This window comes from Neoarius graeffei, chromosome 20 (assembly GCF_027579695.1).
Source record: "Neoarius graeffei isolate fNeoGra1 chromosome 20, fNeoGra1.pri, whole genome shotgun sequence".
In the NCBI taxonomy this organism is placed as follows: Eukaryota; Metazoa; Chordata; class Actinopteri; order Siluriformes; family Ariidae; genus Neoarius; species Neoarius graeffei.
The window spans coordinates 26,565,736-26,593,646 of NC_083588.1; the positions used below are offsets into that span (position 1 = coordinate 26,565,736).

Below are 27,911 nucleotides of genomic sequence, written 5' to 3' on the forward strand. Positions count from 1 at the left end.
TTCCAGTGAAAGAGAGAAGATGGGGAGAACATTAAGAAAATCTGTAACTATAGACAACTTATTAAGTCAGCCATTCACACAATCAGCAGTAACAGCTCTAACACGGTATTTAAAGGACACTCAACTAGCAAATAGAATTTAGTTTTTTTTTATAATCAGTCTGCAATGACTTGTTTATTTGTTTGTCCTCGTGAAGGGTTTCATGGGAAGATCCTCATATCCTCGTAATTGGTTTACGGGAAGATTTTTTGTTTGGTTATCCTCGTAATTGGTTTATGGGAAGATTTTGTTTGGTTATCCTCGTAATTGGTTTATGGGATGATTTTGTTTGGTTATCCTCGTAATTGGTTTACAGGAAGATTTTTGTTTGGTTATCCTCGTAATTGGTTTATGGGAAGATTTTGTTTGGTTATCCTCGTAATTGGTTTATGGGAAGATTTTGTCTGTATGAGTTAACACAGAATAATTAACCTCGAGACTGTCCTTTCGTGTCACCAATGGGAGGGGAAATTGTGTTAAGGTACCCAGACCCCGAGGAAAACCCACGGGATTGGATGAATTGTTGTGGTTTAGCATTCTACACAAATTCTAGACAATTTGGCCGGAGTTTCTCTAAGCTCCGGTGAGGTGGGACGAGGGCTGATAGGGCATGCCCACCCTCTGAGCACCAATACACGTCAAGAAGAGCAAGGATTAACTCAAGCATGTACATCTCTTAATATTGTTAATATTCTACTCCATTCTATTTTACTATTTCAGCTAGAAGGCTAGAATTCTTCTGTGACCTTGTGTCTCACTGTGTACTGTACTGTTGTGATGACACATTGCTCGAGACATAATATTGATATCTTTTGAACATTCTATCAGGACGTGACCTGCTCAAGGTCTGACTACAGGCTCAGTTTTGATTTATTCTCATGCAGGCATTTGCAACGATTAATATCCCTTGAGATCACACCTCAGCCCGGTAGATGGCGGTAATACACATCGATTGTTAACCGCCAATAAATCGACAGAAGAAGAAGAAGAAGTATCCCAGTCGGTGGCGGTAATGCACCTTTAGGTTGGTTTGCCAACTGCCAGAAAACCTTAAAGAAGAAGAAGAAGGTGAACGGCGCGGAGTTGGTAGTCATAATGGCTGGTCAAGAGCAAGTAGTTGTTTTCAAAAAGGTATACATTTAAAGAATACTTTTCGTTATCTATAGGTAATTGCGTCAACTTCATAAAAGTGTTAAATTGTTTCATTAAAGTAATAACTCAGATTTTTGGTAATCGTTAAGACGGATAGCTGAATGAAACGCTTAACGAACATGTGTTTTTAGGAAACCGTCAGTAAACTTTTGATGCAGTTCTTCAAGGACGACAAAAGTAAAGGTATGGTCGTATGTTTTGAAAGCCAACTTCATAACGTGGTAGATTAGGTACTTTACCTAGTTAGTCAATCGTATAACCTCACTTTTTTTCTATTTTTTACAAGCAGTCAGCAACGATACTGTCAGTCTCATGGCTGAGATGCTCAGAATTTTCGTTATCGGTAAGTCGGTTTTGGTTTCCTGTTCTCGAGCAGAGGTGGGTAGAGTCTTCAAAAACCGAACTCAATTAAAATGAATAATAATGACTCAGAAATAAAATTACTAATAAAAATAAGGACTTCAGGATTTAAAAATACTCAAAATGGCTACTCAAGTAGTGAGTAACTTCATATGTTGATTTATTATATCTACAATGTATTACATTCAAATGTATCATATCAGTTATGCCCAAAATAAAAAATTTAAAGTGCTTGTCTAATAAATCTTCTCATTCAAATATTACATCATATTTCTAAATGGGCGGCACGGTGGTGTAGTGGTTAGTGCTGTCGCCTCACAGCAAGAAGGTCCGGGTTCGAGCCCCGTGGCCGGCGAGGGCCTTTCTGTGCTGAGTTTGCATGTTCTCCCCATGTCCGCGTGGGTTTCCTCTGGGTGCTCCAGTTTCCCCCACAGTCCAAAGACATGCAGGTTAGGTTAACTGGTGACTCTAAATTGACCGTAGGTGTGAATGTGAGTGTGAATGGGTGTCTGTGTCAGCCCTGTGATGACCTGGCGACTTGTCCAGGGTGTACCCTGCCTTTCGCCCATAGTCAGCTGGGATAGGCTCCAGCTTGCCTGTGACCCTGTAGAACAGGATAAAGCGGCTAGAGATAATGAGATGAGATTTCTAAATGTGTGTGTGTAATACACATATACAGTGGTGCTTGAAAGTTTGTGAACCCTTTAGAATTTTCTATATTTCTGCATAAATATGACCTAAAACATCATCAGATTTTCTAAAGAAGTCCTAAAAGTAGATAAAGAGAACCCAGTTAAACAAATGAGACAAAAATATTATACTTGGTCAGTTATTTATTGTGGAAAATGATCCAATATTACATAATCTGTGAGTGGCAAAAGTATGTGAACCTTTCCTTTCAGTATCTGGTGTGACCCCCTTGTGCAGCAATAACTGCAACTAAATGTTTCTGGTAACTGTTGATCAGTCCTGCACACCGGCTTGGACGAATTTTAGCCCATTCCTCCGTACAGAACAGCTTCAACTCTGGGATGTTGGTGGGTTTCCTCACATGAACTGCTCACTTCAGGTCCTTCCACAACATTTCGATTGGATTAAGGTCAGAACTTTGACTTGGCCATTCCAAAACATGTACTTTATTCTTCTTTAACCATTCTTTGGTAGAATGACTTGTGTGCTTAGGGTCGTTGTCTTGCTGCATGACCCACCTTCTCTTGAGATTCAGTTCATGGACAGATGTCCTGACATTTTCCATTGGAATTTGCTGGTATAATTCAAAATTCATTGTTCCATTAATGATGGCAAACTGTCCTGGCCCAGATGCAGCAAAACAGGCCCAAACCATGTTTCACAGATGGGATAAGGTTCTTATGCTGGAATGCAGTGTTTTCCTTTCTCCAAACAGAACGCTTCTCATTTAAACCAAAAAATTCTATTTTGGTCTCATTCGTCCACAAAACACTTTTCCAATAGGCTTCTGGCTTGTCCACATGATCTTTAGCAAACTGCAGACGAGCAGCAATGTTCTTTTTGGAGAGCAGTGGCTTTCTCCTTGCAACCCTGCCATGCACACCATTGTTGTTCAGTGTTCTCCTGATGGTGGACTCATGAACATTAACATTAGCCAATGTGAGAGAGGCCTTCAGTTGCTTAGAAGTTACCCTGGGGTCCTTTGTGACCTCGCCGACTATTACACGCCTTGCTCTTGGACTGATCTTTGTTGGTCGACCACTCCTGGGGAGGGTAACAATGGTCTTGAATTTCCTCCATTTGTACACAATCTGTCTAACTGTGGATTGGTGGAGTCCAAACTCTTTAGAGATGGTTTTATAACCTTTTCTAGCCTGATGAGCATCAACAACACTTTTTCTGAGGTCCTCAGAAATCTTCTTTTTTCATGCCATGATACACTTCCACAAACATGTGTTGTGAAGATCAGCCTTTGATAGATCCCTGTTCTTTAAATAAAACAGGGTGCCCACTCACACCTGATTGTCATCCCATTGATTGAAAACACTCTAATTTCAGCTTCAAATTAACTGCTAATCCTAGAGGTTCACATACTTTTGCCACTCACAGATATGTAATATTGGATCATTTTCCTCAATAAATAAATGACCAAGTATAATATTTTTGTCTCATTTTTTTAAACTAGGTTCTCTTTATCTACTTTTAGGGCTTGTGTGAAAATCTAATGATGTTTTAGGTCATATTTATGCAGAAATATAGAAAATTCTAAAGGGTTCACAACCTTTCAAGCACCACTGTATATGTGGATATTACATAGTCGTGTGAAGATATGAAGTTTATCTTCGAGTGGTGAATGTATATTTCACAAGTGAGTGAAGCTAACGAGTGAAATATTTTTTTACCATGAGATCAACTGCATATCTTTGTGCCACTGTGTAATGTTCATTTATATTATAAATACATCTGCAAAAAATGCAAGTTCATCAGAAGAATTTTAATTTTGAACCGTTACGTTGTTTTGATAACACGTCAAGTCAGCGGGAAAACATCGGGAGTGATGTCATTGGAGTGAAATATCAGGAAATATATATGGCCACTTTTTCCATGGAATAAAAACGTTTTCTGTTCCCTTCTAGTGAGTTTATTGATGGTATGCAATATTATCATATCGCTTATCCTCCATGTATTATATCACTCTCCCCAATGGAGAATGAGCATGCAATTTTGTTATAATATTGCATGTTATCAAGACAACACGACGTCATGCATCCAAGCTCATGGGAAGATCCGATGAGACAACTTTTCTGCTGCGCGTGCGCACAATCATTTCTTTGTCGGCCGGGAGAGCGAGACAATGTTGGGTATAAGCACTAAATAAATAAACTGAAACTAGAGATGCACTAAACACCTGAAAGGCTACCAAAGCTTCATTATATATTCTTCATGCATATTTACAAGAGAAACATACCAACAGACATTGAACAACTGGAAAAGGGACACATCAGAGACATAAAACTTCTGCACTAGGAAGTGACTGACAGTTTTTACACAAACATGGCTGTGAGGTCCATTTCTTTGAAAGCGGAAGATTTAGAGAGAATTTTGAAAGAGAAAGATGTGCTGATCACCTGAAAGGCTACCAAAACTTCATTAGATATTCTTCATGCATATTTGCAAGTAGTGGCAAACTATTAGAGCTGGAACTTCAGCTCAGCCAAAGCTTGGTCAGACACACCAAAAAAGCAACAGTGCGAAAGATTTTGCAAGGGATTAGCGGCAGGGTGCCAGGTAGCTCTGTTGTGTGTAGTTGTCTGTTGATTTTAAAAGTGACTAAGTAAATTACATGGGGAAATGAATACTTGAGTATAAGTGAAAAATACTGTGGCAAGTATGCATGGAAGAAGAGAGAGAAATCTTATGGCCCTTTTCCACTACCCTTTTTCAGCTCGCTTCAGCTCACTTCAGCCCGACACGGCTCGCGTTTCGACTACCAAAGAACAGCACGACTCGGCTCGCTTCAGCCCTGCTTAGCCCCTAAAACTCGCACCGTTTTGGAGTGGGGCTCAAGCGAGCCAAAGCGAGCCGAGTGAGGCTGGGGGCGTGAGCAGACACTCCCCTGTGCACTGATTGGTGAGGAGGAGTGTCCTCACATGCAAACACATGCCCCGCGAGCACGCTGGGATCTGTAAACACCGTAAACCCGGAAGAAGAAGAATTACGAATTACGAGAATTTCTGAAGCCTTATGCGCCTCGCCTCATCTATACGCTCTTGCCAGTATCTGTTGGCGTTGTCGGTGACAACAAGCCACAGCACCAAGACCAGCAACACTAACGACTCCATGTTTGTTGTTTACTATTCGGGTCGTGAGACTACCGCTTAAAAGCTCACTGATGTCACTGTTTGCGCTGCTTAACGACATCACATGATGTCCACCCACTTTCGCTAACTCCACCCAATGTGTCCACCCACTTCCAGCCAGCACGGTTCAGCGCGGTTGTAGTCGAAATGCAACTCCAACAGCCCCGCTCAGCTCGACTCAGCCCAACTCAGCACGGCACGGCTCAGCCCGACTCAGCCGCGTTTGTAGTGGAAAAGCGGCATTAGTTTCTTGGTCGTTAGCCTGTGCTACTTGCTTTCAAAAGCACTCGCTTGACCGCTTTATTTGCATTCGCTAACACTATTGAGGAAGGCTACACTGGCTGGAAGGTTACTTCACTGCTGCGCTGGTGGCATCAACTCATGGTTAAGCTAGCACTGGCCTTCAAGAGGGCCTGGGGCGATAAAATTTTGGTCCCTCCCACTATAAATCAAAATCTGATTGGTTAATTCATCTGTCACTTCCTATGTAAACATACACTGCCATGGCCTTCTGGCCCAGCAATGAAGTCCGAACCAATGAGTGAGCCAGTTCTAAACCCTTCTCAGCCTAGACGAAACAAACAAAAAAAAAAAAAAGTTAATTGGATAACATTGGCCTTGACGATTCCTCTCTGTTCACAAGAGAAAATCATACCAACGGACATTGGAAAAGTGTGTATGTATAATTAAATAATGTTGGCTGGCTTTTTTTTTCCTGGTATATCAGATACGAGTATATCCCATTCAGCTAGCATGATAACTCCTCCAACTCGTTCAGTATCATACTAACTGAATGGACTATATCTGATATACCACTCAAAGCCAGCCAACATTATTTCATTAGACATACAGGACACTTTTTCGATGGAATAAAAACATGTATTCTATTCCCTTTGAGCGGGTTTCATTCATTTGGTTCAATAGCATGCAATATTGTTAGCATATCCTACGTGTTTTACGTCACTCGACCCAATGGAGAATGAGTATGGATATGGTTGTCAAGACAAAATGATATCTCACATTGGAGCTGATGTGAATATTCAATGAGAAGTTTTCTGCTGTGCCTACGCAGAAGTATGCACAACAGAAAATGTCGCCAATGTGTCCCTTTTCCAGTTGTTCAATGTCTGGTGGTATGTTTCTCTTGTAAATGTGTGAAGAATATATAATGAAGCTTTGGTAGCCTTTTGGGCATTCAGCGCGTCTCTAGTTTCAGTTTATTTATTTAGTGCTTATACCTAGCATCAGCTCGCTGTCCCGGCCAACAAAGAAATGATTGTGTGCACGTGCAGTAGAAAAGTTGTCATCGGATCTTCCCATGAGCTCCGATGTGTGATCATGTTGTCTTGATAACATGCAATATTATAACAATATTGCATGCTCATATTACTGGTGGCAAAAAAAAAAAGAGACCACGATAAATAATTTCAAAACTTTTTCCATCTTTATAACTTTGTTACCTATAACCTGTACAATTCAATTGATAAACAAATCTGTTGGGGGGAAAAATATAAATGTACAATAAGCTGGTTGTATAAATGTGCACACCCTTAAACTAATACTTTATTGAAGCACCTTTTGATTTAATTACAGCATTCAGTCTTTTGAGGCAGCCTGCTACATCTAGACTTGGCAATATTTGCCTACTCTTCCTTGCAAAAGTGCTTCAAATCTGTTATATTGCGAGGGCATCTCTTGTGCACAGCCCTTATCAGTTCACCCCACAGATTTTCAATTGGATTTAGGTCTGGGCTCTGGCTGGGCCATTCCAAAACTTTTTTTGGGGGGTCATTGTCATGCTGAAAGATGAAATTCCTCTTTATCTTCAGCTTTCTAGCAGACACCTGAAGGTTTTGGGCCAAAATTGACTGGTATTTAGAACTGTTCATAATTCCCTCCACCTTGATTAAAGTCCCTGTTCCAGCTGAAAAAAAACAACCTCAAAACATGATGCCACCTCCATGCTTCACCGTGGGTATGGCGTTCTTTTGTTGATGTGCAGTGGTGGTTTTGCGCCAAACATACCTTTTGGAATCGTGGCCAAAAAGTTCAATCTTGTTTTCCTCAGACCATAACACATCTTGCCACATGCTTTTGGGAGAGTTGATTTATTTTATTTTTTTCAAAATTTAGCCGGGCCTGAATGTTTTTCTTTGACCCTACCTCATAGTCCAGACATATGGAGAATATGGGAGATTGTCACATGTAGTATACAACCAGTGCTTGCCAGAAACCCCTGCAGCTCCTTCAGCATTGCTGTAGGCCTCTTGACAGCCTCCCTGACCAGTTTTTGTTTTGTCTTTTCATCAATTTTGGAGGGACGTCCAGTTCTCAGTAGTGTCACTGTTGTCCCATATTTTCCCTACTTCTTGATGACTGTCTTCACTGTGCTCCGTGGTATATGTAATGTCAGCACGAACCGCCCCGTTCTCAAAAAAAAAAAGTTTTAGTACATGGTTAGTTGAAATTGTGACTTCACTTTATTGCAGATACCGAGATAATCGTATTTTTTATTAATAAAGTTTAAATAATAAAACAAAATAAAACGTGGGATTGAGCTGAAGAGTTTATGGTATAAATTTATATTTAATGGTAGGTCTGAGCTGGGGTTTGCTTGTGACACGAATGCAGTGAAAAGCAAGCTGGGCGAATCCTGTTGGATTTTAACAGGGCTCAGGAACTTCGTGCATCTACACTGAAGGAGCTGCAGGGGTTTCTGGCAATACAAAAGAAGACAGTGGTGCATATGATGTCACACATGCAACACTGCTGACCTGTAAATCACTGCAATCTAATAATGGCAGACAAGCTTTTAATGATTTTTGGAACAGAATTCGGGGGGGGGGGACATTATTTTTCAAACCTTTTTTTTTTTTTTTTTTAAATATCAGTGAACTTTACAATCTAACATACTGTATTCCTGAACTGCACTGTAGACTACATGTAAAGGTTGTGCGCCATCCTTTTATATTACTGTTAGAACCAGAAAAGGTTCTATGAGGTTTTATGAGAAACTTAGTTTGGAGGTGAACCCTAACAATTTCCTGGCTGCTGCATGCTCGCTGCACACAATGCATATGTCACAACGTGCCACTTGCTCCTGCCAGCTCCAGCACTGAAAGTGAAAGTGCCTAATTACTTCCATTATTTAGCCTTGTGCCTACCAAGTGAGGTTACAGAGATGACAATTATAAAGAGACACTGCTCGATCATAACTGTGAAAAGTTGAACACCAAATCAGTAAAAAAAAAAAATTATGAATAAGTAAACTGATTAATATAAACTTCCTGGGTTCCAGAAAACCGATGGAGCAGTTGTTGCTCCTCTTCACAAACGACTTGGCCTGCGTATTCGTCCGCCTCTTTCTCCGTGGCTGTAGGTTCTAAATTGTGCTCAATCAACCAACCAAAGATTGAGGACGAATCTGAAGAGCTTTTGTCGTCTTTTTCAATAGAATCAGTATCAAGGACGCTCACTATTGCAGAGAATAGTATAGAGTCTGTGTGGACACAAAAGAAGACAGTGGTGCATATGATGTCACACATGCAACACTGCTGACCTGTAAGTCACTGCAATCTAATAATGGCAGACAAGCTCTTAGTGATTTTTGGAACAGAATTCGGGGGGGGGCACATTATTTTTCAACCCTTTTTTAAAATATCGGTGAACTTTACAATCTAATTGAGTATATCGCACACACAAAACCCAGGATTTTATGTCATTTTCATTAGACTAGCACTTTAAATTGTTAGAGTACACAAACATTTCTTTTTCTTCCAAATTTTGAAACAATAATGCTTTGTTGGACATGCTTTTTGGTCAGGTTTAACAGACCCTTTGGTAATCAAGAGACAACCCTATATGAAATAACCAATAAGAGTAACTATCTCTTATTCAACTTTTTAAAATTATTTATTAACACTATACTTTGACACCACTTTTGTAATCAGTGAATTTATATGAAAAGTAAAAAGAGCAAACATTTCTTGCTAAATATTCTCAAATGTATTAATGCTCCTATAGAAGGGTATTCTACTATAATATTCTTTCTTACAATTGTCATTTCATGTCTTTTGACACTTATTTATCAGATTGTATAGACTGTATGAAATTGGGGCTAAAAATTTACTTCAGTGCTTGGTTGCCACTCGGGCCAGTATCCCTGAATTCTTAGTGGCCCAGGCCAAAATAAAGTGGCCCTTAAATTTCCCTCTAGTCAAACACAAAAATTTAAAGCCATTTTTACTTGAGTAACACCCCATGGAGTTTAATTTATGCCCCCAGGAATGGATTAATCAACATATTAATTCTATGGAATTGTTTAGATATTGTACATTATTCTACATTAGTCATTTAGCTGAAGTTTTTATTCAAAGTGACCTAACAACAAGTGCATGTAGCCAAGAGAATCCAAGAGCTACCAGTGCTGAAGTACTAGTGTAAACAAATGGCCTACAAATACCATTCAGTATCTGGAATGATTAGGGTAGTTAAGAAGTTGGAAGAAGCTTGGACAAATACATAGACAAGGACTTATTTAAGTATGGTATGTTTGTTTCCAAAGTTTGACAGCATTTGCATCTGCATTTAAAATAGTTAGCCTATGCTTCTCTGACCTAGCTTTTGCTTCTTGAGCCTATACAAGAGACATGATGGTATCCAGATGATAGCTGCTGCATGACTGCAGGATTTCCCTTTTTTTAAATTTAAATTTTTTTTTTTATTTTGCGCTCTGGCTAGGCTCAGCCTTTAAGCAAACAAACTCGCCCTCTCTCTTACACACAATTTTGTCAATTTTATTACTGTGTAGATAATTGCATGCCTCTGTGCTCTTGTAGTTCCTTAGCTCCTCGCTATCAACGCCCTCGCTAAGAATAAAATAATTGACAATGTCAACGTAGCTGACGTCAGGCCACAAATTCATGTCGTCTATCCATTCCATGAGGGTAGACGGATGGGGCACTTTGATCGTATTATCCCCAGAGCATGTCAGAAAATTGGACCCGTGTAACTATCTTTTAGTCATCTTTTGAGCTTACCTACTTAGCAGTTAGCGTTAGCTACAAACGTCAACACAGTGGAGCGGAAGATAGATCCCAGCTTCCACTATGACGCAGCAATGAATCATGGGAAAGGTCAGAGTTCAGGAAAGTTGTGTGCTATGTCTGAAATCACTTTCACTATTCCCTACTCACTATCTAGGGAATTCTATTTAAAGGACTATTGACTACTTTCACATTTAACCACAATGCATTGCGCCTTGGGGGGGGGGAGGGTAACCAAAATATAAACAAACTAAAACAACACTGTGTCGCACACTGACCGTAATCTTTCAAATTTAAATCTCCCTAAACCCTTCAAAGAAGTATCAAAACTGCAAAGCCTTTTCTGTGGACTTCGAGAAATCAATTGGTAAAAAAGTATTTGTAAATATGTCAAATGCTTTGAACATCTCTACTTGTGATGAGGGTCAGCAGCCTTCATCTGTCAACATGGGTGTTCCAAAAATTACTTACCTGCACAAGTTAAGATTGGCAGAAGAGCTTTCAAAGATCGACCCTCTTCATAAATTATTTCACTGTGGATTCTTTGCTGGGTGCTCGTTATAACGAGAAAGCCGTAAGAAAATACAAAACGCTTCGTGCATGGGAACACAAACAAGGAATTTGCTCACTCAAGTAAGTACTGTAAACACAGCAGAGCTGTCAAATTTCTTTTTTTAAATTGACTGATTTCCTTCACTCTGATTTTCCTAGAGCTCATATGCTACCAGATTAGGACAATCTTTGGACTGTTATGGCCCTTTTCCACTACCCTTTTTCAGCTCACTTCAGCTCACTTCAGCCCGACACGGCTCGCGTTTCGACTACCAAAAACCAGCACGACTCAGCTCGTTTCAGCCCTGCTTAGCCCCTAAAACTCGCACCGTTTTGGAGTGGGGCTGAAGCGAGCCAAACCGTGCCGACTGAGGCTGGGGGCGTGAGCAGACACTCCCCTGTGCACTGATTGGTGAGGAGGAGTGTCCTCACATGCCCACACACGCCCCGCGAGCGCGCTGGGATCTGTAAACACCGCAAACCCGGAAGAATAATAATTACGAATTACGAGAATTTCTGAAGCCTTATGCGCCTCGCCTCATCTATACGCTCTTGCCAGTATCTGTTGGCGTTGTCGGTGACAACAAGCCACAGCACCAAGACCAGCAACACTAACGACTCCATGTCCTCCATGTTTATTGTTTACTATTCGGGTCGTGAGACTACCGCTTAAAAGCTCACTGAATCAGTGACATACAGAGCATCGTGGACGAGTTCGCGGAGCGCAAGGCTCGTCGTATGCCCTTCAAATAATGCGCGCAGTAGGCTATTGATGTTTTATTATGAGCCATGTACAGTATGTCACCTAATGTTTTTTTGTTTCTGAGTTACATGTTCGTTTGAAGGACTTAATGTACAAAATAACAGTTGCACCCCGTAGTGTTGAAATTGGTAAACACAGTGCATTCAGTGAGGTTTGCACCGCCCTCCTTTTATTTCTGACTCTTCCTGTCACCACTCTGAGCGCTCATTCGTATGCCCTTCAAATAATGTGCGCAGTATAGGCTATTGATGTTTTATTATGAGCCATGTACAGTATCCTAATGTTTTTTGTTTCTGAGTTACATGTTCGTTTGAAGGACTTGATGTACTAAATAACATAGTTGCACCCGGTAGTGTTGAAATTGGTAAACACCGCAGTTGCGGACATTTTGTAGCCTAAAATGATGTTATGATAAGCTTTAATAAAGGGCCCGGTCATTTGCCCCGGCCCGGCTCGGCTCGGACTTGTTCCGCCACTGTCACTGATGTCACTGTTTGCGCTGCTTAACGACATCACCTGACGTCCACCCACTTTCGCTAACTCCACCCAATGTGTCCACCCACTTCCAGCCAGCACAGTTCAGCGCGGTTGTAGTCGAAATGCAACTCCAACAGCCCCGCTCAGCTCGGCACGGCTCAGCCGCGTTTGTAGTGGAAAAGCGGCATTAGAGGAAGCTGTTAGGACTACAGGGTCAAATGCTACATTCGATCTACCTACGTAAACACTAAAAGGGGAAGTACATGTAAGCTTGCTTACACTGCATTGTTTGTGCTTTGTTTTGGGAGTTGATCCTTCAATAAAGTTGTTCTTTGACTTTTTGGTTTGCACACTTCTTATGACTAAACACAAAGACTGAGGGGTTGTAGACTTCACGGCTTGGATCATCAGACTTTACTCCACCACTGAAGTGTGTAGAACAGTTTTGTTGTCTGTCAGTATAAAATTTTGACAGCGAGTTCTGTCTAACCACGCTTTTCGATGCTTAGCTTATTTTGGTATTCTATAAAACTTTTTAAATCAGGAAAAGTGGTTTTTCCCCATGTGATTTCGAAGAAATGACTGAGGTTATTGAACCGCTTCTAAAAATAATAAATTCTTCTCTTACGATTGGCTATGTACCCAAATCCTTTAAACTAGCAGTTATCAAACCCCTGATTAAAAAAAATCTGACCTTGATCCCTGTCAGCTGTCCAATTATCGGCCAATATCAAACCTCCCCTTTATCTCCAAGATCCTTGACAAAGCTGTGGCACAGCAGTTATGCTCATATTTACATAGGAATAACATCCATGAAATGTATCAGTCAGGATGTAGACCTCATCATAGCACAGAGACAGCTTTGGTTAAAGTCGTAAATGACCTACTGTTGGTGTCTGATCAGGGCTGTCTCGCTGCTTGTATTGTTTGACCTTAGTGCAACATTTGATACCATTTGATCATTCCGTTCTTCTGGATAGACTAGAAAATGTTGTAGGAGTTAAGGGAACAGCCCTCTCCTGGCTCAGGTCTTATTTAACTGATCGCGATCAGTATGTTGATGTAAATGGTGATATTTCTAGACGTACTGAGGTAAAGTTTGGTGTTCCACAAGGTTCTGTCTTGGGTCCACTGCTTTTTTTTTTTTTTTTTTTCTTTATATATGTTACCTCTGGGTGATATTATTCGTAAACATTGTATGCTGTGAACACTGTTATACTGATGACACACTGTTATGCTGATGACGCACAGTTGTATGTTTCTGCAAAACCTGATGAGACACCAGCTTAATAGAATTAAGGAATGTGTAAAGGACATTAGACACTGGATGCTTATTAATTTCCTTCTGCTAAACTCTGACAAGACTGAAGTACTTGTACTCGGACCACATGCAGCTAGAAGTAAGTTTTCTGATGACACAGTAACTCTGGATGGCCTTTCTGTTTCTTCATGTGCAGCAGTAAAAGACTTCGGAGTGATTATTGACCCCAGGCTTTCATTTGAAACTCACATTGATAACATTACCCGGATAGCTTTCTTTCATCTCAGAAATATTGCTAAGATAAGAAATTTAATGTTACTACATCTCATTATCTCTAGCGGCTAGATGTTACTACATGACGCGGAAAAACTAGTTCATGCTTTTGTTACCTCCAGGTTGGATTATTGTAATGCCTTACTGTCTGGATGTTCCAATAAGTGCATAAACAAGCTCCAGTTAGTTCAAAATGCAGCAGCAAGAGTCCTTGCTAGAACTAGAAAATATGACCACATCACCCCTGTCTTATCCACACTGCATTGGCTCCCAATCAAATTTCGTACTGATTATAAAATACTACTATTGACCTTTTAAAGCACTGAATGGTCTCGCACCACAGTACCTGAGTGAACTTCTGGTCCTTTATGACCCACCACGCCTACTTGGATCAAAAGGTGCAGGCTATCTGCTGGTACCTCGTATAGTGAAGGCTACATCAGGGGGGCAGAGTCTTTTCTTACAAAGCCCCACAGTTATGGAACAGCAGCCTTCCGAGTAGTGTTCGGGAATCATACACAGTCTGTGTTTAAGTCTAGGCTGAAAACATATCTGTTTAGTCAAGCCTTTTGTTAATAGTGTTTATGAGGTAAAGATTTAGATCTGGAGGGTCCTCAGACATAGTGTTTTAGTAAACTGGGATGTATCAGTGTTTGTCCCAGAAAAAAATTAAAGCCCTAAATTCCGGCATGATAAAACAGACAATTGAGTGCCAACGGCGCGAAGCGAAACTAGGGGGATCCGGGGGCATGCCCCCCCAGAAAATTTTTTGAAAATAGATGCTCTCAGGTGCATTTTCAGGGTCTCTGAGAGGTTTTAGATACATGATTATAGGATAGATTTTAACAGTGCTTCAATGATTTCTGACCTAAATAGTATTAATGTATACACATTTGAAATTTTAAGTTCAACATGCAAGTTAAACTGTTTTGTTATAGATTACTTGGGTATACGATAGATTTGAAAATATATGGGGATACCTTACACTTAATTATCTATGATCAGGTAGTGTTGTAACAAAAATGTGTATGAAAATATGAACAGTGGTTTGCTCCATCTTATGCAGTCCAATGAAGAGAATCGATCATCATGACCTCCTGTTGATCACAAAGGGATCTGAACCTGAGAACTGCCACCTTAAAATAAGTTGCTGTATTACTATAACTGTAATGATTTAGAATGTTTCTGATGCAATTACCATAATATATGTATAACTAAGATGCACTGAAAAGAAAAGTAAGGCAACTGCATATTATAAAGTTTAAATTTTGGCACTTTATTAAATGGACTAGATTAAAACATATTTAAAGGAAAAGAAAACTTAATTCATACATTTAAGTTTGCAGAAAGATTATGTATTTATAAAAACATTCATGAAGAGATTGTGTTAAGTGTCAAATGTAGCATAATTTCGAATAATAATGATAAGCATATTTGGCAGTGTGATGTCACTGTGAGCCTTTAACAAAAGAATAATCCAGAGCCTTCTTTTGTTAAATGGATCCCAGGGACATCACACTGCCAAAAATGCTTATGATGATTATTTGAAATTATGCTATATTTGACACATTTGGACAGCTTCACTTCGTGAGAGTTTATAAGTACATAATCTTTCTGCAAACCCAAACTAATGAATTCAGTTTTCTACTCCTTTAAAGCAGATTCATTTTCCTTGGCTTTTGCTTGGCCCAATGTTGGGCAACCCTCTCATAGTCCATCTCGCTGTCATCCATGCTGATCAAATTGTCCAGCGAGTCTTCTCCTAGCTTATTAAAGTCAGTCGGCTTTGTCCATCTGGTGCGGGACAACATCGGCAGCCAATGAGATCGCTTATAATGAATGGGAAACTTCCGGGATGTTTGACGTTTTCTTTTGATATTTTTATTGGACGGTTTGAACACGTGATCTTCAGGGTTTTTTCTAGAAAAATTTAGTATGAGGGCGCTCACCATGGCGAGGGAGCGAAGCGGGGGGGGGAGATGGTGCCGGTTGTCCCCCCCCGCCGCGCAAAGCCTTTGAAAAATGCTCCAATGGGACATTCTGAGGCTATCTGAGAGGGAAATTGTAACGAATTGTCTGTCAACATTGAAAAAGAAAGAAGTAATCATCTTCTGTCCCGGACAGTCTTTGGCTTTCTTCTGTTTCGTGCCACGGGATGACATCTTTAAATGCCCAAGTGTCAACAAAAACAACTCGCGAACTACTTCTGTCAAAAGCTCCCGCGCCAGTGGGTGAAAGGTCATTCAGTCTCGAGAAATCTCGCTCTACAAGTCAGCTGACCTTGTATGTAACCCATGTCAAATCTCGCGAGAGCAGCCGCGACAAGTAAACAACTAAACAACATGGCGCCTCAGTCTGGAAAACGCCAATTCGGATTGTTTTTGCACCGTCTGGCGGTGTATCTACTATGATTGGAATATTTTTGGAGCAATTATAACGTACTTGATGATCAGACACATTGTCATGTAGTGTTGCTGGGATGTTTTCACGGAGTCGGTAAGGGGGCGCACACCGAGAGTAAGAGGGCGCAGCGCCCCTGTTCCCTCGTTTAGACGAAAGCCTGATCTTGACGTAGCCAACAGATTAGTTTGTTTACATCATACCACGCGGACATATTAGTTTGACAGAATCAACACAAACGTTGGGGGGAAAAAAGACTGCTTGTTTAACACAAATATCAGTATGTAAATGGATCTGTTATTTGCTCTCCTATGTATCTAGTTACTTGTGGGTAGGAAATTTTAATGTAAATCTAAGCATATCGGAATTTAACAAAAGTGACTAAGTGTATCGGCAGGCAGAGCAAGCGTATCGGGCCTGATATGCTAAAACACTTTGGCGAAAACCATGATGTATGGATGCTGTCAGTCCCCCACTCGCTTGCTCACTCGAGTTTGTTGATGGTGTAGTGGCTGGCTGCTTTATGTCCCGGGGCTCCCTCATGCCTGTGTTACCTTCTGGCTTTCCCCTTTTAGTTATGCTGTCATAGTTAGTTTTGCCGGAGTCCCTACTTGTACTCAGCGCAAAATGTATACTGTTCCTACTTATTCAGGTGACCTTGGGCATACCTAACAACCCGTGTCCCTCTGAGTTACATTTCAATCCTGATATTGAGATGCTGACCTCTTCTTCTGCTCCTCGGACCTGCCTGATCCATCCTGGTGTCCTGTGTCTAGTTGGAGTCTCATCGCTCCTGTGAAGGACAGCCCCATATGGATAGTTGAAAGTCACACTTGGAAGACGCTCTAGAGACTTGCAGTAATGCTTTTATGGCTGAGGACTACAGTTGACTTGCTAACTTTAGGACTGCAGTTGTCATGAACAGTTTTGCACTCAAGTTTCCATCAATGAAGAGATATAACGTCAACGAAACTGACTTCATTGTTAAAACTGTTCATGTTATAGTCATGTTGTCTGTCGTTGCCCAAATGAGGAGGGGTTCTCCTTTGAGTCTGGTTCCTCTTGAGGTTTCTTCATGTCGTCTGAAGGAGTTTTTCCTTGCCACCATCGCCACAGGCTTGCACACTGGGGATAGATTAGGGATAAAATTAGCTCATATCTTAAGTCATTCAAATTCTGTAAAACTGCTTTGGGACAATGTCTATTGTTAAAAGCACTATACAAACAAACTTGACAGTAAGTGTCAAGCTTGTGTTTAGCCTGTTGCTTAAATTTATTAGTTGTCCTTAGTCTTTTATCCTTTTCACTGATGGCAGTTCTGAAGTTTTATACAAAACTAAATAATGGCAGTAATTCAGCACTTTCACTTTTCGTGCTGGAGCTGGCAGGAGTGGATGGCGCGTTGTGCCATATGCATTGTGTCCAGCAAGCGCATAACAGCCAGGAATTTGTTAGGATTCATCTCCAAAACTAAGCTGCTCATAAAACTACCAGCCTTTTCTGGTTCTAACAGTACCAATTAGGACCATATTTGGTGCTACAACGTTAAGTAGAGGTGTGTGGCAGTGGCCAGTGTGCAATTACTGTTTTTTTTTTTTTTTTAACTAAAATTCCAGTGATTGGTGGAAAGGCTGTTTCTATTTGTGCCAAATGATGCAGTATTTGAAGGAGGAGCTGCTATTTGTACAACAGTAGACACAGGTGCTTCGGCTGTTTTGGCTATAACATGCTCGGATGAAATACCGGAAGGAGTGGTTGTTTAGACAGTTTTTGTTTACAGGCAGCATTTGACGGAACATATGATGTTAATAGTACCTGAAGATGCAGTATTAATTGAACAGCGTACATTTTGCTCATGTTGTGAGAGAATCTCTTTCAGAGCCTATAAATACAGAAAAAAAGATTAGTTGAGGGAGATAACAGGATGGCGTGTCCATTCATTTGATATTGAAATCATATTTTTAAATGCAATAACATCGCACGTGTTTCAGTGGACAAAAAGGCAACGACAAGATTCATAAATAACATTCAAGTCAAGTTTATTTGTATAGCTCTTTTAACAATAAACATTGTTGCAAAGCAGCTTTACAGAATTTGAATGACTTAAGACATGAGCTAATTTTATCCCTAATCTATCCCCAGTGAGCAAGCCTGTGGCGACGGTGGCAAGGAAAAACTCCCTCAGATGACCTGAGGAAGAAACCTCGAGAGGAACCAGACTCAAAAGGGAACCCATCCTCATTTGGGCAACAATAGACAACATGACTATAATATTAAAAGTTTTAACATGAAGTCAGTTTCGTTGATGTTTTAAACTCTTCATTGATGGAAACTTGAATGCAAAACTGTTCATGACAACTGCAGTCCTAAAGTTAGCAAGTCCACTATAGTCCTCAGCCATAAAAGCATTACTGTAAGAGTCCAGAGCGTCCTCCAAGTGTGACTTTCAACTGTCCTCCACAGGAGCGATGCGATGAGACTCCAACCAGACACAGGGTACCAGGATGGACCACGCAGGTCTGAGGAGCAGAAGAGGTCAGCATCTCGACCCCAGGACCAACATGTAACTCAGAGGGACAGATTTTGGGGGGGAGAGAGAGAGAGAGAGAACACAGGTTGTTAGGTATGCCCAATGTCACCTGAATTTGTAGGAACAGTATACATATTGCACTGAGTACAAGCAGGGACTCCGGCAACTAATTATGACAGCCAAACAAAAAGGGGAGAGCCAGAAGGTAACACAGGCATGAGGGAGCCCCAGGCATAAAGCAGCCAGCCACTCCACCATCAACAAACTTGAGTGGGGACTGACAGCATCCATACATCCCAGTTTACCAAAACACTGTCTGAGGACTCTCCAGATCTACACCTTTTTACCTCATAAACATTAACAAAAGGCTTGACTAAACAGATGTTTTCAGCCTAGACTTAAATGCTGAGACTGTGTCTGATTTCCCGAACACTACTTGGAAGGCTGTTCCATAACTGTGGGGCTTTTGTAAGAAAAGGCTCTGCCCCCTGATGTAGCCTTCACTATACGAGGTACCAGCAGATAGCCTGCACCTTTTGATCCAAGTAGGCGTGGCAGGTCATAGAGGACCAGAAGTTCACTCAGGTATTGTGGTGCGAGACCATTCAGTGCTTTTAAAGGTCAATAGTAGTACTTTTATAATCAATATAAAATTTGATTGGGAGCCAATGCAGTGTGGATAAGACAGGGGTGATGTGGTCATATTTTCTAGTTCTAGTAAGGACTCTTGCTGCTGCATTTTGAACTAACTGGAGCTTGTTTATGCACTTATTGGAACATCCAGACAGTAAGGCATTACAATAATCCAACCTGGAGGTAACGATAGCATGAACTAGTTTTTCTGTGTCACGTAGTGACATTAAATTTCTTATCTTAGTAATATTTCTGAGATAAAAGAAAGCTTTCCGGGTAATGTTATCAATGTGAGTTTCGAATGAAAGACTGGGGCCAATAATCACTCCGAGGTCTTTTACTGCTGCACGTGAAGAAACAGAAAGGCCATCCAGAGTTACTGTGTAATCAGAAAACTTGCTTCTAGCTGCATGTGGTCAGAGTACAAGTACTTCAGTCTTGTCAGAGTTAAGCGGAAGGAAATTAATAAGCATCCAGTGTCTGTCCTTTACACATTCCTCAATTCTATCAGCATAACAGTGGAAACTAATACAATGTTTACGAATAACATGTATAAAGAAAAAAGCAGTGGACCAGAACCTTGTGGAACACCAAACTTTACCTCAGTACATCTAGAAATATCACCATTTATATCAACATACTGATGGCGATCAGTTAAATAAGAGCTAAGCCAGGAGAGGGCCATTTCCTTAACTCCCACAACATTTTCTAGTCTATCCAGAAGAATGGAATGATCAATGGTATCAAATGCTGCACTAAGGTCAAGCAACACAAGCAGTGAGAGACAGCCCTGATCAGACGCCAACAGTAGGTCGTTTACTACTTTAACCAAAGCTGTCTCTGTGCTATGGACCCTTTTCACGTGACGTCACGACAAACGCGGCCGCCATTTTGGACATGTACTACCAGTAGTTTACCACAGCCAGCATTGAGGAACGGCAGCAAAGAAAGTTTTTACTTTCAGCAAGACTTCCATCATGCCACTATATTGTTGTGCACCTGGATGTAGTAACCATCAACAAACAAGGCAAGGTTTATCATTTTATCGGATCCCGACGGAGAAGATGGATAGCGGCCATAAACAGGAAAGATTGGCAGCCCTCGGCATACCAACGCTTGTGTAGTGACCACTTCGTTGGCGGTAAGACGTATAAAATTAGCCAGAAAAGGCATTACATTGCTGTTAACATTCTGTGGCGGCGAGTGTGTAACCAAATAGGCTAAAATAACCCATTGTAACCTCTTTGTTCTTCTGTAGTAGCTATTGTTGACTAGCTAATGTCAACAAGTAGCTGGTATGTTACTGTAGCAATGTTTACGTTCAGTCATTTGGATGACTGTTAAAACCTTTCAGTCTCAAGTTTTTCCCTTTACTGTATTTACTAGTTTACTGTAATTATGATCCGGCCGAGGTTCCCCTCAAATTAAGCAGCGCGCGCCGGCTTGCTCCCGGAGTGCTCCGGCCGAGGTTCCCCTCAAATTAAGCAGCGCGCGCCGGCTTGCTCCCGGAGTGCTCCGGCCGAGGTTCCCCTCAAATTAAGCAGCGCGCGCCGGCTTGCTCCCGGAGTGCTCCGGCCGAGGTTCCGGAGCACACTCCGGCCGAGGTTCCCCTCAAATTAAGCAGCGCATTCCGTAACCTCGGCCGGAGCACTCCTGGAGCAAGCCGGAGCGCGCTCCGTAACCTCGGCCGGAGCACTCCGGGAGCAAGCCGGAGCGCGCTCCGGACCCTCGGACGTTGGCGTGTATGTGTATGGCGATGGGTTTTTAACGACATAGGTATACAGATCATGTGGGCCGAAGTCAGGTAAAGACGAGGGCTTCGTGTACTTCCGTACGTCAGTGAACAATCCTGGTGGGAGCAGGTAAACGTCGTTCTCTAAGCCTGCTAACCTCAATTTTTGCAAATATCTCTCCCTCTGCTCGCCCTCTAAATGCCCTACGTCGCTGGATAGTGAAGGTGTTTTCTGCATCTTGCTCCTTTTTCTTATGTTTTTCGTTTGTCGCCTTCCTCGCATTCAAACTGATTCGAGCCGAAGTCCACTACATGTCCAAAATGGCGGTCGTGTTTACGAAGGTCACGTGACTGAAAAGGGTCTATAATTAGGTCCTAAATCCTGACTGATACATTTCATGGATGTTATTCCTATGTAAATATGAGCATAACTGCTGTGCCACAGCTTTTTCAAGGATCTTGGAGATAAAGGGGAGGTTTGATATTGGCCGACAATTGGACAGCTGACAGGGATCAAAGTCAGGTTTTTTTTAATCAGGGGTTTGATAACTGCTAGTTTAAAGGATTTGGGTACATAGCCAATCGTAAGAGAAGAATTTATTATTTTTAGAAGCGGTTCAATTACTTCAGGTATTATCTGTTTGAATAGACGTGAAGGTAAGGGATCTAGTACGCAAGTTGAGGCAACATTTCCTGTGTATCACAGAGTGATTTATAAATTAATCTTGCAATGGCCTTTTTCTTTTTACCAATTCCATGATTATTGTAGGGACTTCCTCTTAAAATTTCAAACAGGTTTAATTCACCCTAAAATCAGCTCTCTGTAAAGGGACACAATAGGAAGGTCATATCAAGAACGCATGCCACTGCAGAGAATCTTAGTCTGCGTGGACACAAAAGAAGGCAGTGGCGCATATGACCTGTAAATCGCTGCAATCTAATAATGGTGGACAAGCTTATAGTGGTTTTTGGAACAGAATTCAGACGCAAAAAATATATATTTTTCGAACCAGTTTTTTATTTATTGTTTAACTTTGCAACCTATTTGAGCATATCACACATGCGCGCGCGCGCACACAACCTGGTATTTTATGATGTAATTTTCCTTAGACCAGCACTTTAATGGTCCTTATGAAACCGCTTTTACAGCTCTGAAAATGCGTGATTGCAATGCATGATATTGCTGGGTTAGTGACCATCCGTTGTACACTACTTTTCATGATGCACTGTGGGACACTGAGTCCACTATATAAGGTGTAATAATTCTCACTATACATTCAGACAGCACTACAAAATGGTGAACTCGCTATATAGTCCACTATGTAGTGACTGATTTTGGACACAGCAGTGGATATTGTGGCTCGATCTGAAACCTCACGAACGGCTTTGAATTTTGCACTTTAGTTATAAACTTTTACTAGAATTCACAAACTTAGAGTTGAGGAAAGCAAAGAAAAGAAAGGTACTCCAAGGAAGGAACTTTTTTTGTACTTCTCAAATCATAGTTGCCCTTTGGGCGATTAAACCTCAACTTTTCATGGCCCTGGTCAGTTTTTAGTCGCCACTGGTGACCATTCGACTGCAAAGTTTCAACCCTGTATGAAATCTGGAGATGGGGATTAGAGGAATGAATCAACCCTAATTAAAATTTGATAATTAGAATTTAATTCCTTTTCAAAGAAGTATGAAATTGAAGAATATTTCCCTTTTGTGACCAAAGGCTAAAGCTGGTTTTAGCACACTATGCGATTCCAGCAGTCTTTTCACTTATTGTACTGTGTAAGATGAGCCCACTAAAATCTTGGCAGAATTCTATCACAAACTATGACGTTGTGTTCTTCATATCCATTTGTACGAGAAATTCCAAGACCTCTGATTTAAAGAAATGTATAATATTCCAGTTTAATTTACTATGTGTAGTAAAATTTACTATGTTATCCACTGAAATAGTTTCTTTTCATAATTTGAAATAAACTAGAAGAGAGTGACTATCGAGCTAGAAATCATGGTGTAAAGCTGGCTTGCTTTGACTTCTCAGTAAATACCACTCAAGGAGCATTTTTAAGGTGAAGAGCTGAATAAGAATTTGCTGAATAATAAATTTCAGTGGTGGTGTTTTTAGTTTGAGCTTGTTAATGCTAACTTTTTTTTTTAGATGGTCACGAGTCATACCATGTTTTTCCTTAACATCTCAAAAAATAATTTCAGAAGCAACACGCAGAACAATAAAACAAGCAGAGAATGAGGACTGTGTTGGTGTGGATTTGGAGCATGTTGAGAGAATTTTGCCTCAGCTGGTGAGTATCTTTGAGGTGAAAATAATTCCTAATATTAATGATGACAATTTTTTTTTCTGCTATTATGTAGCTCTCAAAAATGGAGATCTTATTCAAAAATGGAGTACACTATTTGTACTGCTAAAGAAGTATACCCTCTGTTCTGATAGAAATATTGGCTCAAATATATTGTTCTTGTGTTATAAATAAAGGTGGCAAAGGAAGGAGAACATAAATTTTTATTCTAAGTTGATGGACAGCCAAAAGCCAGTAGACTAGCATCAGTGTATCTTCGCATAGATTCTTCAAGTACTGTTGTTCATAGTTAAGTGTGGGCTATACACCTTGGGATCTTGTAATTGTTCATACCCCTTGCAATATTGTGTGCACTGAAACATGGGGAGGAAAGAAATGTAACCTTTTGCCATTCAGCCTTTTATTTATTATTTAGCTGAATAAGAATTTATTCAGGGTGGCATGGTGGTGTAGTGGTTAGCGCTGTCGCCCCACAGCAAGAAGGTCCAGGTTCGAGCCCTGTGGCCGGTAAGGGCCTTTCTGTGCAGAGTTCGCATGTTCTCCCCGTGTCCGCATGGGTTTCCTCCGGGTGCTCTGGTTTCTCCCACAGTCCAAATGCATGCAGGTTAGGTTAACTGGTGACTCTAAGTTGACCGTAGGTGTGAGTGTGAATGGTTGTCTGTGTCAGCCCTGTGATGACCTGGCGACTTGTCTAGGGTGTACCCCGCCTTTCGCCCGTAGTCAGCTGGGATAGGCTCCAGCTTGCCTGTGACCCTGTAGAACAGGATAAAGCGGCTAGAGATAACGAGGTGAGAAGAATTTATTCAGGGGTGTCCACCCAGGGGTGGGCAAACCATAAATTTTATTATCTAGCCCACAAGTACAAGTTTTAATGGAATTGCCCAGTCCTGTGTTTTGGTTGCCTGGAACCCTAATTGAATGTAATACTAAAAGTAGTAGCTAATGTAATAGAAAAAATGTATAGCAAGCCCATTTAAGTACATTAAAAATAACTGATGAGTCATATTATCATCTAACAAAGTTTGAATGAGTCATGAAAATTTGGACTTTATTTTCCATGTATTCATCAGTGTTTCTGCCAGGCACCTACAAAGACAAACTGTAATAGCCTGGGCATGAAATCTGCATGTTTCTGGTGCTTGGGTTAGTTATTATCCCCTGCCACGAAGTGTGCAGGGGGATATAGAAATGGAATCCGTCTGTCCATTTCAATCTGGGCAAGTTTTCTCAGAAACAACATAAGCTACATCAATGAAACTTTGCGTGCTCATATTACTATTCATGATCTAAGTTGAGTTCAAAAGTCATTTACAAGAAATTATTTTCAGAGTTATGACCCTTGATTTATGTTATTGGACTTTGTACAAGTGGACTCAATTTGGACAAGTTTTCTCAGAAACTACATAAGCTACATCAATCAAACTTTGCATGCTCATACTAATGAAACATGTCTGTGAAGATTCTCAGTCATCCAGATCATAGTAAACTGTGGGTGGTAAAAGAGAGCAACTGGACTTGCTTGAAGATTCTTGAAGACGTTTCACCTCTCATCCGAAAGGCTTCTTCAGTTCTGTCTGACTAATAGGGAGTATCAGGTATTTATCCTCTCATGGATGAAAAGCAATTCTAAGGTGTCGTTGAGTCATCCTGTTGGTGTGGGTCACTGGGGGCTGGGTGTGAACGGCCTAGAGAATCGTTGGGGTGATCAATGGGTTGTTGGTTCTCTCTGTCCTCCTGTGAGTCACTGAAAACAGCTGGGTTTTGGTGTGCATTCAGTTGTCTGGGAAGTGTGCCAAGGACTGCATTGTACAACCCCTGGCAAAAAATATGGAATCACTACTCCTGGAGGATGTTAATTCAGCTGTTTTACTTTGTAGCACAAAAAAAAAAAATCACAGATATGACACAAAATTATTTAATTTAACAGCTGAACATTCTGGCTTTGTAAAATATACCTCAAAAAATTAAATTAATTTTTTGTAATTAATGGCACATTTTTTTCAAGATCAAGTAGAAGAAAAAAATTATGGAATCACTCAATGATGAGGAAAAAATTATGGAATCATAAATTAAAAAAAAATCACAATTAGTACTTTGCTGCACCTCCTCTGGCTTTTATGACAGCTTGAATTCTTTGAGGCATGTACTTCACTAATAAACAATATTCTTTATCAGTCAGGTTCCAACTTTCTCGTATAAGAGTTGACAGATCAGCTTTGCAGGATGGAGCCTTGTCATGGACTTTTTTTTTTTCCAATTTCCACCATATATTTTCAATTGGATTGAGATCCAGACTGTTTGTTTGCTGGCCATGCCATTGAGTTGATCTGCCTTTCCTGAAGAAATTTTTAATGCTCTTTGCTCTGTAGCAAGATGCATTATCATCCTGAAAAATTACTTCATCACCACCAAAAGTACTTTTGATTGATGGAATGAGAAGTGTCCAAAATTTCAATGTACACCTGTGCATTTACTGTAGAGGTAATGACTGCCCAGGTCCTTTACCTGACATTCAACCCCATATCATCAATGACTGTGGAAATTTGCTTGTTTTCTTCAGGCAGTCATCTTTATATGTTTCATTGGAACAGCACCAAACAAAAGTTCCAGCATCATCTCCTTGGTCAATGCAGATTCATGATTCATCACTGAATATAACTTTCATCCAATCACCCACAGTCCACGACTCCTTCTCTTTAACCCCTCTGTAACCTTGTTTTCTTCTGTTTAGGTGTTAATGATGGTTAACGTTTGGCTTTTCTGTATGTAAATCCCATTTCCTTCCGCCAATTTCTTACATTTTGGTCACAAACATTGACTCCTGTTACTGCCCATTTGTTTTTCATTTATTTTCTTGTGCATTGTCTATTTTCAAGGCATCTTGCTTTGAGTTTCCTGTCCTGACGCTTTGATCTACCTGTATGTTTTTTCCCTTTTACAACCTTCCCATTTTGTTTGTACTTGCTCCAAATTTTAGTCACAGCTGACTGGAAACAACCAACATCTTTTACCACACTCCATGTTGAATTACCTTCTTTAAGGAGTTTTATAATCCTTTCCATTGTTTCAACTGACAGCTCTCTTGTTGGGGCCATGTTTTCTGTCAATCAGCCAGGTGCAACAGCTCATTCAGGTCTACAAGCAGTCTCTTTTAACTGCAGACTAATTTGCACATTTAGGCTTGTGCGGATATTTGTTTTAGAAATGCAAGTTATAGCTTGATTCCCTAATTTTTTCCTCATCATTGAGTGATTCCATAATTTTTTTTCTTCTACTTGATCTTTAAAAAAAAATGTGCCATTAATTACAATTTCATATAATTTTTTGAAGTATATTTTACAAAGCCAGAATGTTCAGCTGTTAAATAAAACAATTTTGTGTCATGTCTGTGATATTAATTAATTAATTAATTAATTTATTTATTTATTTGCTACAAAGTAAAACAGCTGAATGAACATCCTCCAAGAGTAGTGATTCCATATTTTTTGCCAGGGGTTGTAGGTGGCTGATAAATGGTGTCTTAGACCACCACCTCTGTTCAGTGATGGTCGTTCCACGTTGACAAAAATGGCTTCTTTAACTCTTCGCTCGTACCCAGGGGTTAAATTGGGCCGGGGCTCTCCGGGGCTGAGCCCCGGCACATAAGCTCGGAGCGGATGGCATATGATCACGCACACATCAAAAGCAACAAACCCTTTTCACGATTTTCAGTTCTGAATAATTAAATATCGTTTTATTAATCAATAAACCCATGACTTTTATGAGATAGATCATAGTTTTCCTGATAACAAGACGACCTGTCAAAGCTATTTAGAACAGAACTTGTGATCAGAGATTCTGGTTTCTGGAACACTGCGTTCCAGCAAAATAGAAGCACAATCATTTGAATGCAGCAAAAGTTTTGCTGCATTCAAATGATTGTGCTTCTATTTTGCTGCTATAATATGCTCATCTTATGTATGTTCTAGACAATACAAAAAGCACCACATGCCAAATAAATAATTGAATACATAATAATAACAATAATAATAAATGCTTCCAATGTTATAGTGTTGTTTGTATTTGGTTGCATTCATTGCATGAATATATTTGATTGACAATTTGACGGACAGTGTTTTGGCATATTTAACATTTATCCTCCAAAATAAATCAACTGTTTTGGTTTAAGATTGTGCAAGCCTTCAAATTTTCTCACTGAACATTTCTCCCTCACATTTTTCACCTGTAGGCATGTGACAAGATTTAACATGATATTGCTCAACCTACCTCTGTAAAGTCAGCTAACAACTTATTAAAATGCACCAGAATTCAGCAAATAACATGTATGATAATAAACTTCTGGGGGAGGACCCCCCACTAATCATTTCCTTCAAACCAATGTACAACAACCTGTACAATCTGTTACATTGACCAACCAATCTACATTCAAACTGCCATAATGTGTAGGGGGGCACTACAAGACACACATAGGCCTACAACACACAGATAAGGTGTATATCTCTGTGCAATATGATATGGTTATCAAATTAGAGGGTTATTTTCCAAAAAGTAT

General features: G+C 40.4%; 1 protein-coding gene across 2 annotated transcripts; it reads left to right on the top strand.

Moving 5' to 3' along the window:
* Positions 1 to 1,035: 1,035 nt before the first annotated feature.
* cenpx (centromere protein X) lies at positions 1,036 to 26,141 on the top strand. 2 transcript variants are annotated; one of them, XM_060901443.1, is made up of 5 exons: positions 1,036 to 1,170; positions 1,323 to 1,374; positions 1,478 to 1,534; positions 23,256 to 23,344; positions 25,920 to 26,141. In XM_060901443.1, the coding sequence occupies exons 1-5, from the start codon at positions 1,135 to 1,137 to the stop codon at positions 25,998 to 26,000; spliced, it is 315 nt and encodes a 104-aa protein (XP_060757426.1). In that variant the 5' UTR covers positions 1,036 to 1,134; the 3' UTR covers positions 26,001 to 26,141. The 2 variants fall into 2 exon arrangements, with proteins under 2 accessions (XP_060757426.1, XP_060757427.1); XM_060901444.1 differs by having other exon boundaries at positions 1,481 to 1,534; positions 25,920 to 26,138.
* The last annotated feature ends 1,770 nt before the right edge of the window (positions 26,142 to 27,911 follow it).